This window comes from Melospiza georgiana, chromosome 3 (genome assembly GCF_028018845.1).
Source record: "Melospiza georgiana isolate bMelGeo1 chromosome 3, bMelGeo1.pri, whole genome shotgun sequence".
Classification (NCBI taxonomy): Eukaryota; Metazoa; Chordata; class Aves; order Passeriformes; family Passerellidae; genus Melospiza; species Melospiza georgiana.
The window spans coordinates 62805124-62818021 of NC_080432.1; the positions used below are offsets into that span (position 1 = coordinate 62805124).

A 12898-nucleotide genomic window follows, 5' to 3' on the forward strand; every position below is an offset into this window, starting at 1 on the left:
ACAGAGCAAGTACAGAACACAGCAGGAACCATGAATGATTTGGGTGAGATGTGTTTAAGTACAGAACTGTGTTCTGCAAATGTTAAATTCTTTCTAAAGCTACTCGCAACAAGGGATGAGTGAAAATATTTAGCAAAATTAGGATTTTTTGTTACATTTTGTATTGATACTTCATTTTAAATGGAGTTAAAGAACAATAAAAAGGTATTCGTGTTTAAATTCAACTTATTTTCTTACACATATACTTCCCATGGGCAAGCAGATGTTCAGCCATCTCCAGGAAAACTGGCTTCCATCATGTGTTACTTGGGAAGACACACACTGTAACTTCAAACACCCCCCTTTCCTCTTCCTTTCCCCAGCTTTATATGCCCAGCATGACAATGTAAGGTATGGAATGTTCCTATGGTCAGCTGGTGTCACCTGTCCCAGCTGTCCCCTCCCGGCTTCTCATGCAACCCCAGGCAGGTGGCGTGGGGTGAGAGGCAGACTCTGTGCAAGTGCTGATGAGCAGTAGCTAAAACATCCCTGTGTTACCAGCCTTGTGTTCAGCACACACCCAAACACAGCCTCCTTTGAGCTACTGTGAAGAAAATGAACTCTACCCCAGCCAAAAGCAGCACACTGTCTTTTGAGGCACTTCTGACCATCCCATAGCTCTTATGTGCATGTGGAGCTTTAGAGCCGACACTGGGTACAAACATGCTATAAAAGTGAGATTAAAAAAGTAGTTTAAAAAAGTTATTCTGTCAGTTAAGAGCTCAATGTTCCATTTTATTATGGCTCAAATCTCTGAACTTAATTTTGGTGCTTGAGGGAGGCATTTTTGATAATTATTTCTTTTAATATCTGCAAGTTCTTTCCAATGGTACTGTTTGGGAAAAAACAGAACAAAACAATGCACCTCCCCTCCAAAAAAAAAAAAAAAAAAAAAAAAAAAAACCAACCAAAACCCCAAAAAAAACAAAGCAAAAACAAACAAGCAAAAAAAGTAAAACCAACCAAAACAACACTCAGTGCAGTAAAAAGGCCTTATGAAATTGCATGGTAGACAGAAACTTTGGATAAAGCAGTATGGCATTTTCAATGTTTATCCATGACAGGAATTCTATTTTGAATTCTCATGTGACAAACCATGTGCTCAGCCTTGGGCAGGTGGACTTTCTAAAACAAAGGACTGGCTGAATGACACACCTGGGAACAAAAACATCTCATACTGTAAACTACCCCTGTAGGTGATTTTAGATCAGTTTCCAAAAAGAAACAGTGCAATATTAAGTAATGATATTAGAATGTGTCCTGTATCTGTATTCTTAGGTAATCTCAAACATTATTTCAATGTCTTAGCAAGAAAGCTAACAAACAACAAAGGACTCTTCATCAGGAGTGAGGAGATAAAAGACATGAAGCAAACAGAGCTAATGGAGAGCAATGCAGCAGTTGTGATGTCCTGAAATAACTCACAGAGCATCGTCCCTGTGAGCGTCGATGCCGTGCCGTGGAGATGGGAGCACAGAGCTCAGCCTGCCCCGAGCACACAGCTCTCTGCTGGGGAAGGCTGCTGCTCCCAGCCCTCAGAACAGCTCTCTGCACCTGCTACTTGCACCTCACAGAGCAGTTCCACCTCACCCCTCATGGTACAAACAACACAACCAGTTGCAATAGCAGGCAGAGGAGCTGGCCTTCCTCCCATACCATATTTTATTGTCAAAACCAACACTAAACAGAAGAGAAACTGTTTTCCCTGCATTAAAAGAGGCTTAACCAAAAGATTTAAAAATTCAATATTAAATCCTTTTTTAAAATTTCATACACCTACTCTCAATTCCCTTGTTCTTACATTGTATGTCATGCCCTTGAAACAGGAAATTCTTGCTCTCATTTGAAGCAAACCTGGATTGACTGTAATGACAAACTGTTTTTAATCCAGCCCTGCTTTAAAAAAAAAAAAAAATCAAAGCAAAAAAAGCAAATGTGAGAAATAAAGCCAGCCCATTTTTCCACAAACAGTGAAGCAAATGTGCTGAAGTCTCCCCAAAAATAGACCAGCATAATTTATAACCAATCCTAAATAGCTCAAGATCAACACAATTTAAACCCGATCCTAAATGAATCCTAAGACTTAAAACTGAAGCTAAATGTAACTGCCTATTTCATTACTCTCCTTCTTGTTGCAAGTGACTCTGTACTGATTTTCAGTAAAGAAATTAGAGAAAATCTGAAGCAAAATTTTAAACAGACCATGAGTAGCAAGAACAGTTTTCTATCAGAGATTGACTCTTGCTTCAATTATGCGAGAAAATGAAAATATAAGTAGAAATAAATATTTCAAACAAGTTTTATTTGGTACTTACATGCTATATATAGTTTTAAAGAAAAACTACATATTTTGGACACTTCAAAATATTGTGGCTATGTACATGGAAAACTAAAGAAAGCAAGAAAGGAACCCAATTCATTTTACTGTGTCACAAGTTACTATTGAAAGCACTCTGACTGAATGGCTGTTTTTTCCCTTCCATAAATATTCTGGCAGATGAAGTCTCTTTCATTTTATTTCCATTGCTTTTGTCCCATCTCCTCTATAAGATGAACACTCGGCAGCAGCAGAAATTTCTTCAAAAATCCTTCGGCTTTTGTCTCAGAGGATCTCTTCTGCTAGCACAGACCTTCTGCACAGCTTCCTAGAGGCCTCGCTCAGTGCTCACCAGAGGCAAGTGCAGGAATCTTAATGGAAAATTCTCTGTTAGCAGGAACTGAGAGCCCATGAACCTCCATTTTTCCCTACCCAAGGATCTTCTCACTGATTCAGAGAGCAATGCCTCAAGCCTTTGGCGATGCTGCAAACGCAAACACCCAGAGCGAGCTCTGCCTCCAACAGCATTGTTTAGCAAAGCACAAAAACGTGCAAGGTTTTACAGTTCTGCACAACAGCAACCAAAAGTGTGGGATGGAACAATGAATGACAGTAGAAATCGGCATCAAACTAAAGAGAAAGCAACCTGCATCGCTCCTCTTATCACTCAAGCTGCACTGCTTTATAAAAATCACACACTACATAAAAAAGCACAATGACCATTTTCCATTTGCTCTGAAACGAGCAAACCCCAAAAATCCCTGAACCTGCATCATCATCCAAAACTCAAATATCCCAGGTTTCACACAGTCTTCAAAAGTCTGATAAGGCAAAGGAAAAGTCTTCCATCATTGGGAACAGCAGCAATTTACAGGACTCAGAACAAGGTAATTCCTTTTATGTCTGCACACGTGTGTGCACATATGCATACACATCTTTTATAGTATTGTGAACATGGATGTAACTAAAAAAAATCAAGTTTGCAGTATCTTTTTCACCACATTTGTCTAATTTATTCAATCAAATGATTTATTTCTGTACTGAGCAAAATTCATAAATACATCATCTAGGAGAACAATAGGTTATCCTCTTGTCCATGAAAAAATAATGCTTTCAAATTTTCACATTTTAAAACCTTTCTTGTTTTGTGTTTTTAGAGAAAATGTGAGAAGATCATAGTGACGTCTCAATTTACAGAATGTCCCTGTAGGAATTACATTTACAAGAACCTGATACAGAAGCCTATAGTTTGCCCCCATAATTAGAGTTCTCTGCAATAACATTTAAACCAACAGGTTTAAATAAAACACCCCATTAACTCTACTTGTAGAGCAATGAGGCATTTATTTTTCAAGTATTAGAACCATAAAGTGTAAAAGATTCTTTGCCAATTTTACAATTATGCCTTTTAAACCAACACCCACCTTTTTTAAAAACAAAAAAGAATCAGTCCCACCACCCAAATCAGCCCGTTACTTTCAGATTCCAGTGTCTTGTGTCTTAAGGAATGCAGAAATATTCATTTACTAACAAAAAAGCTTGTTGGAAATAGCCATATTAAGTAACGCACATGAAGCATGATTTTTCTAGTGATGAAAGCTATTAGAATGGTGATCCAAGTCTATTCCCCTCATTTCTTCTGCTGGTTTTACTAAAGTCCTTCCAAAAAAGATATTCAAGAAATCTTTAAAAAACTGGAGAGAAAAAATAAAACACTCCTTCATAGCATGGAAGAAACTCCACTGACTGCAGAGATGCTCATATCACCTTTGGTTCTTCAGAAGAAACAATCAGATCACTTCTAAAACAGAACGTAAATATGACAGGTCAGAGTGGCAATTCTTTCTTCAAAATGTTAGGTGTTTATGCAATTATTTTAATGTGAGATGATTTTCCTTACATTTTTAGGCCAGAGAAAAATACAGTGCTATCCAATTTAATTTGCTAAATCAGTATTTGTTTACCTAGCTTTCTTGCAAAGTTATGATGTAATTCAGAAAAACCCAGTGTCCTGGAAACCATCCCTCGATGCCTGCAAGAACTTGACGAGGAAAGCACATCCAGAATTTCAAAAAGTAGTTTTTAAGAAGTAGTTACTCCCCTTCTGCATGTGCATGTCAAGCACTGCACTTGCAAAACTGGAACCCAGCTGCTGATCATAAGGTCAGAGCAGCAGCTGTCACCTATCACTTCTGCCTGAAAGCACAGGGCAAACCTTTCCAAGCAACTCCAAAGGGCACAAAGTAAAGCGTATGTGAGAAGCCCTCATCCAGCAAATGATAAGGCCTCACCACCATTGCACTGCATCTGTATGTGCCCAGCATGCATAGCTTTGCAAAGAGATGTGCCCTTTGTATAGATTTGTTTAAAATTTAAACAAATAAAATTTATTTAAAATTTAAACAGAGTTTAAATATTAAAAAAAAAATAGAGTTCAAAAATCCTTAAATGAATAAGCTTGTCAATATAAGCTGATTGATAGCTCTGAGACTTCTCTCAATTACAACAAATTACAAGTGTTAGTGAACCACAGCAAACCTACCTGCTGTTTGATGTGTTTGAACACTATCTACCTGAGGCAAAAGAGTGCCCTTTTCTTCAAAGGCTAGAATTGGATTCAAAGGAATTTCGGGACTGTTGCTTCCATCATTGTTCATAGCATCCAGCCGGGATGGTTTAGAACCAATAGGCAGGTTCATGATCTCTTCAAAATTATCATTCTGCATAGACATTCCATTTTCATTTGCATTCTCCTCTGGATTGAGATTGCTGAAAGAGAAACAGCAATTTTTCCTTAGGTACTTTATCCAGAACTGAAGTTTAGTCATCCTCAAAGCAGTAGTACAAATGGAAGAGAAGTCTGCATCAATCCCAAGCATTCTTTTAGCCAGTGAAAGCAAAACTATGCTTCTACCACAGTAGGAAAAAATGGTTTTGCAGCCAAGTACTTGGTATTCCTTCCCTCAAACCCGTGGGATAGTAGTTACCTTTGGTTACATGATAGCCAGAACTACAGGATGGACACTGCAGTCTGAGAAGCAACTGCAATGGGAATCAACAAGGAAATTTCTGCAGCACCACCACTACCTGGAACCACCCACATAATGCAATTTACAGCTCCTAACATCTTTTTCAGATCTCATAACCTTTGTTGTACCCTTCCTCTTATTGCAAATCAATGTAATCGCCCTTGGATAAGATCACTGTTATTACTTCTTGGATCTTTTATTATTTCTTCTGCCACCAGTTTCGGAGCAGCTTCTTCTATATGCCACTTATCCAGAGAAAAAACTCCCCTTTCAATATAGTGCTCCTTTCATTCCCTTCTCTCATAAAAGATCTTAGGGGCCATTTCCAAGGCACTACCCAGCTCCACACTTCTCCTATTGATATCATCCAAGCCAAAAGAGCCCTCTCCCAGAACCCCTCATCAATCTGGACCTTCGTTTTCCATCTGCCATGTGAGAAAGGTCCATTATGAGCGAGCTCCTGCACATCTCCCCCATCCAGAGCAGCACAAGCACAGACACTCTGCATTTACATGTACTGTCCCCAGATGATATTGCTCACCTCTTGCAGCCTTGGGCCTCCCCTCCCAACCCCTTTATTAGGTGCTGCATCGTCAAATCCTTCTGACTCTGCAGATGGCATGTCCTATTCTGCCAGAGAGGAGAAACTAAGGTGCTACTTCAGTGAACAGGATGACAGTAATGGGACCATAAGCTCCTCAGGCAAGAGCAAGTGCTCAACAAATACTCAAAAATCTTGCGATCTTTCACAGGTTCTTCCCAAAGCCCTCAAACAGTTAGATCCTGGCAATCCTGGATACCTATTCCCTGTCTGGCCCCATTGCAACTGTTCAGGTTGTTTGGAAATGTTTTGGCCACAAAGGCACAGACACAATTTTCCTAGATTGAAACTTGGCTACCAATTTCCTCAGGCCATTTCTCAGAAGGCAGCTTGGCTTCACAGGCTTATTTTCTGACAGCACATTTACTAGTCTGAAAAAGAAACCTGCTTGTAATTGGCAGACAGTATATTTTCATTTGCCAGCTTCTTTGTACAGCTTTGCACAAACAATTAAAGAATTGTTTTACAGTATTCCCCAAGAGACAAAAAACAATCATTGCTCTTTTGAAAGTGGCAGTGTCTTTTTATCCAAAGCTCAGATTTCCTGTGAGAATCACATGCTGGTGTTCATATCAAGCCTTCCCAGTTTTTCAAACTATCACCAGTTCTTTTTCAGAAAGGCACTCCCCTTTTTTTCATCTGTGGATATGCTGGGCAAATTTCAAAGTGAAAAATATGTTTCACTGCACTGAGTTTGAGAGCAGGCACAGAAACCCTGCTCGGTGCCACCCTTTTGTGCCAAAGACCCACACGTGTAAGAGGAGGACCAGAATCAGTGAAATGCTTTAGGACTATTAAAAGCTGCTCTGTCATGTATGGTCATTAGTTCATTATTCACTAGAAGGTATCCTGCTATTTACTTTATCTCCATATACTGCCAATATCCATATCAGAACTAGGATAAGAAGCCAAGTTTGATGAACAGGTTAGAAAGAGGTGGAAAGAGAGCAACTGCTCATTCATACAAATCAAACAGTGCAGTAGTTCAACAAGTATTAGAGCAATGAAGAACCCTTTTGCTTCTGCAAACATAATTTTTCTACCCAATTTATCAGCTGACTTAGTGAATAAATAATTCTTCATCGTTTATATTTATGTGCCATGGCATTGCCAGCATTACACATGGAGTTAGAGCATAATTCATTCAGACCTGAATAATGTCTTTTGAGACAGAGGAGTCTACAATCACAAAGGGGGTACAGAAAAGGAAATCAGAACGATAAATATTCTAAATTTTGAGGTATAAAATTTTCTAGATTCTATGCTGCTTGATCCACCTAAGGACTGGAGGAGCAAATTTAGACTAAACAAGGGAAACAGAAGAGTGGAATTAATTTCCAGTGGACATCTTAGAGGCCACAAGCTCAAAAGGAGATTAGATGAATTCCTAGGAGATTGGTATGCCCTTCAGCTTCTGGTAATTAGCAGCTTAGGGACTACTTGAGCCTATGGTTGCATTTGGACCACAATGCTTAGCAACCCTTCATTGGCCAGAGGATCTCCTGGTAATTACCTTTTTTCTTTTTTTTCCCTCTACGTTGTGCTACAGGCCATTAAAACAAAGAACACAAAAAAAGAGAAAAGGTTTTTGACCTGCTACAGCTGTTCTTACTGTCTTGTGTTACATTCTTAATGTTGTCTAAGTGTCTAATGCAACACCAGAGATATCCTTTTCAGGCACACAAGATTGCAGAAAGAACTGGATAATTTTGGCATTCTAACATATTCCATAAGTGTGCGTGTAGCAAGACACTTATGTAATAGAGGGAGAAAAAGTTGCCTAAGTTGTTGAGAATGCATTTCCAAACATAACAGTCTTGCAAGCATCTGAAGGACATCTCCATGGCAGCTGAAAAGTATCTCTGTAGCTTCACATTTTGACCTGGACACATCAATATTAACAAGACAGACTGGAGGATGTTGGGAAAAGGGAGCCAGTTTAATTAAAGAATTTGGAACATGCAAACATTTAAAATTACTGAAAATTATATCTGTTGTAGATAATTTTAGCCAAAACTCTATGTAGACACAGCCTGAAATTAGAATTTGAAGAGACTAAAAAATAAAGAAAGCCAGAATTCAGTATATCTGCTTCCGATCATTCATCAGAAATCAACACTGAATAGGAAAAAACGGATTTGCAGGCCTTTGAAAAACACCATTTTCACAGCTGTTACTTCTGATCTGAAGGAAAATGTCAGATACCCCATTTATTGAGAGGATTTTTGCAGAGGAGACATAGATAGACATTAACAGCAAAATGTATTCCAGACTTCTGGATTACTTAAATAAATGGTGCTTATTTTTAATCCACTGAGACAACAGCACTGAAACCAGCCAGCAATGAGGAGCTTTCTTTTCCAGGACAAGATATGAAGGCAATCACACAGACCAACTGTATATTTCTAAAAACTGGTTATCTAACCTGCCCAGACCCAGCTCCATGCACCCAGGATGGAGACACATGAGGTGAACTGTACTCACTGAGGTGTTTGCACTGCATTGCAAGTGTTTGTAGAAAACAGCACAGAAAAGAGGAATTACAGAGTAAATACCATAAGGAAAGTGCTGTCAACATAAACCAGTGGAGTGAAATAACTTTTTCTAAGAAGTAGCAAAGAATCTTGGGCAAAGAATTAGGGAATGGAGTATAAGCAAAAAATCTGTAAGTGGGCTATGGATTAGGCCTCTGTAGGGTTCTGCATCACTCCAGCCTCTCACCCACACAAGCACATGACACAAATCCCCCAGGTAACACCTTTTTGACTTCTGGTCAGAATCCTCAGCACTCTTGTCGTTTAAACATGAAGAAGTATTTTTCAGACAAAATACAAATCTTGCTGAGGGCCAAAGTGAGCTGCTCACTCAAGAGACAACCTGCACCCACTCCCCTGTGTGTGCCACCATGTCAGGGGTATCTGGATGCCAGACAACCACAGCACACAAGATACAGTAGCAATGGTGTTGGCACCTGTGGCTTTTAAAATGTGACAAAAATCTGTGGGACACTACCAAGTGCTTCAGGCTTCACCTTCCCAGTCACTGTAGATGTACCTCTGAAGCGGACACATTCCAACCTGGCATGCCAGTTTTCCCTTCCACATGTGCTTCCTACTTTTGTCAGTGTTCCTCAATCTCATTTATTCATTCTTCACTGTGGTCATTCTGAGGTTCCTCCCACGCAGATTATAATGGTACAGGACAGCACTCATTAGTGTGGAACATTTTATATTTCAAACATCAAGGTGCTTGTAAGGCTGAGAGTGATTAACATTTTAATAGCTGCCCAAGACAATTATGAGGCAGCTCTGTGCAGCTCATCCAATGCACCTCAGTGTCACTGACAGAACTTCCCTCAGCAGGAGCATCCTTGTCAGCATGACAGCAGGCTAAGATCCCCCAGGCATATGGAGGGATCGAGAAAGGGCAAATTCCTTCTTCAATTAGTGCCAATCACACCCTGAAGCATACTGTCCATTACAGACTGCACAATGGCTTCCCACATTCAAGTTTTTCCATGCATATTCTGGCACTACCTACATAAAACATGAAAGGACTGCGAGATTATTTGGCTTTCTGCATCACTAAAATTAAAATAACTGACAGCTCATGCTTATGTAACAGATGTCACTCAGTTCAATATTGAGGTTTCAAGCTTTTCAACAGTTTCTCAGAGTGGCTTGCTTCATGGCTACAGAGCACCCAATCTATAATATCTGCCTCCTCAAATACTCCTTATGAGGAACAAAAGTGTTTTTTTAAAATGCATAACCAAAGTGACTAATCCTGTATCACACACAAAGGACATATGTACATCACCACTTGCTAATACTTCAAGCAGTTTAGAAACCAAAACATCTAGGCTGAAAACCACAGTATTTGTTATCTGAATTAAGAAAAGCAGTGCAAGCCCAGAGTGGGTTTTATAAGCTTAATTCAGGGAAAGAAACAGAAAAAATTCCCTTTCCATTAAGTTTCAATATATGTAATAACTGCTGCCAAACACATTGTTCCAAACACTGCAAAGAACATGCTCTATTTTGTAAAAATTTCTTCCCTATCATTTAGCAAAAATCAGTTACTACTCCTTGAAATGTGATAAAGTTCTTTCCTTAACAGAGGAAAAGATAAAAGGCAGATTGAACAGTTGCTTCTTATTTCATTAACGAACTCACGGATGTGAATACGATTTATCATTCCGGCAGCCCTGTCCCCAGCCAGGGCTCCTCACGGCACCTGGCAGTGTTTTACCTGTCCACGTTCCCGGGGGGCTGGTGCGGAGGCTCCCCACACACGCCGGCGGCCGCGCTCCCGTTGTGGCTGTGCGGGGCTGGCAGCGCTGCGTGCTGCAGCGGGGGCCCTGCTGCCGGCTCCGGGGGACACGCAGGGCTGCCTGCGACTGGGCAAGAAACACAGCGTTGCATTAAACCAAGCAGCAGCCTCTGCCCCGTAGACTGGGGGAAAATATTTTCTACAAAAGCCAGCACAGCTAAAGCGAGTTAAGTTTTAAAAAAATAGAGGGTTCGCACACCCCTCCCCGCCCCTCTACCCAATTCCATCTCCTTTGTCAGCTTTTTGGGCACACAAACCCCATTTCAGGTCCAAAGTAAATGTCAGAAAGTCAGATTTCAAAGCCATAGCTTTGTGAACAAGAATAAACATTTTACAATCATATGCACAATTCCAACATATAAGCCAGTGGGCAAAAGAGGCTGATATCTGATAGAATGTTATGCTGGCACTTTTCAAGTAGCAATAGAGAATGGAATAGAGCAAAACTTGGATATTACTAATTCCATACACTGGTATTTCTTGATTCCAGTGACTGGATGGAACTGAAAAGGAAAAGGAAATAAAGAAAAAAAAATCTCCATTGGGAAGGACACTTCTTTTAATAAGTACCAAATGATTACTACAAAACATTGCAGAGAGCAACATAAAATGAGATTATCCCTGTCCCTCATGCCAAGACCACGTAATACATGTTTCTGGCCTGCCTTGTGGCTTTCTTTTAAAGTACAACTACAGCCTTCTGCATTGTATTTAGAATCCCTCTATTCATATTCAGGTCAGTAAGAGGAAGCAACTGCACCCCACCCTGCTAACATCTGCCACAGTAATTGCAAGGACAATTCAGTATTCATAGGCTTGGACACATTTATCTACATTACCTAAAACCTCATCTGGTAAGCCCCTCCTTCAGCTGCTCAATTTCACTGTACTCCAAATGTCTGGGTAAAGATTTTTATAATGAATGTCTTAGTGTGACCTTTGGCCAGCTTTTATATGGAAGATACTAGAAATAGAGGTTGCTGTGCTTCTACAAATTGAATAACAGGAAAATACTTTTGCTTTAACATTTAGAAGGAAAAAACATTTAGATGTGGAACAATCTCATATTTTTGAAGCAGAGGCCAAACAAATGACAAAAAGCTGATGGATTTTTTTTCATTGTGTGATTTGCCCATTCCCATAAATGCCTCCTCAGGTTTTGGCAAACAGTAAGACTTAAGAAAAAATTTTAAAAACAAATTGTTTGTGGAGAGTCAGGCAAATTTATGTGGCTGGAATATACATTTAACTCAATGGGACATATAGATAATGCAAAGTCAAACAGCAGAGCAGCCCTGAGGCTGAGAGCAGTTTTCTCTTTATTCAGTCATTCAAGGACTCTGGCCTTCCCTTGGGCCTGAGGAAATGGAGATCCAAAGTTTCCTCTGCCTTAGGAAACTGATAGAAGACTACTTTTTGTCTGTCTCTAGAGGGAAAGCACTAGCCAACGGTGGTGGAAGCCTTTATAGTTTCAGGAATTCTTTAAATGGTTTATAACAACTTCAACATTGCTCAAAGACAAAGATGGCATCCCAGATGAGTCCTGTATCAGTAGCTCACAAACCTTTTTCCCCTGAGATAATATGTAAACAAAGAAACACAGGTAATGAAATCTGTGTAAAAAAGGCTTCCTGACAGTACTAATTAAAGTGTTGACTTTAAAAATCAAGAAAAAAAGTCATCCATCAGTCAGTGCTGCTCTCTTCCCTGTTACTCCACCCAAATACAAAGGAGAAAAAGATTAATGTCATTTAATATGTTATGCTACAATAGGATAAGCCATTTGACAGCTTGCCTTCAGTATCTTTAAACAGTGCTAATTCACACCTGGTGATTGCTGAATATAAGCGATATTTTATTTTTCTTCCTTTATTATAAGTATATAATAAAGGAAAAAAAAATATATTCTTATATAGAAGATTACCTAAAAAGAAATGGAATGGAGTAGAAGGGAAGCATAAGAGTGTGAGTGTGACAAGACTAAGCTTTAATAGCAGCTCAATTTTGTCAAAAAAAGAAATAAAGACCAAGTGAATAAGACAGCAGGTGTGGAAGAAAGAAGTCACAGGGAGATATTTAGAACAATAAATGCTTTGTTGTAATGACTAACAAGAAATAATAATCTTTTAAGAAAGTGGACTAAATCTGCAACAACCACATCTAAAATAATATAAAAAACAAAATGTAGAATCAGTTTATTTTGTGATCCAAACCACAAAAGAATTTCTTTTCACTATATAAGTAATTAAACTTATTAAGAAAATTCCTTTTGCTAAACACCAATGTGACAAAGTTGCTAAAACATTGGACTCATTTAGTAACGGCTAACTACCTATACAGAAAGCCTAAATAATTAATGTCTATTAAGATTTCATTTATATTCCTCTCATAGTTTTTATTACTGCAGTTAGTGTGCCAAGTTCCAGAACTGTTTCTCAAATCATTGTGCTCAGTAGGCATTTATTCACCTGTTGTGCTCAGGGCACAGTTAAACACAATACCTGCTTCTCCAGTAATATTTGCCTTTGATATATGTCCATTTTGCTGGTCATTGGATTTCTACAAAGGAAGCACAGTTTT

General features: G+C 39.2%; 1 protein-coding gene across 6 annotated transcripts in view; it reads right to left on the bottom strand.

The window, feature by feature from the left end:
- Positions 1 to 2324: 2324 nt before the first annotated feature.
- Positions 2325 to 12898, bottom strand: part of MAP7 (microtubule associated protein 7) — a 109583-nt gene continuing 99009 nt past the window's right edge. For all 6 annotated transcript variants that reach the window (XM_058021478.1, XM_058021480.1, XM_058021479.1 and 3 more), the window contains 4 exons: positions 12820 to 12877; positions 10238 to 10385; positions 4899 to 5125; positions 2325 to 4157 (listed from right to left, as the gene is read on the bottom strand). In XM_058021478.1, coding sequence (XP_057877461.1) covers positions 4147 to 4157; positions 4899 to 5125; positions 10238 to 10385; positions 12820 to 12877 — 444 coding nt within the window. In that variant the 3' untranslated portion in view covers positions 2325 to 4146. The remainder of the gene's footprint in view (positions 4158 to 4898; positions 5126 to 10237; positions 10386 to 12819; positions 12878 to 12898) is intronic.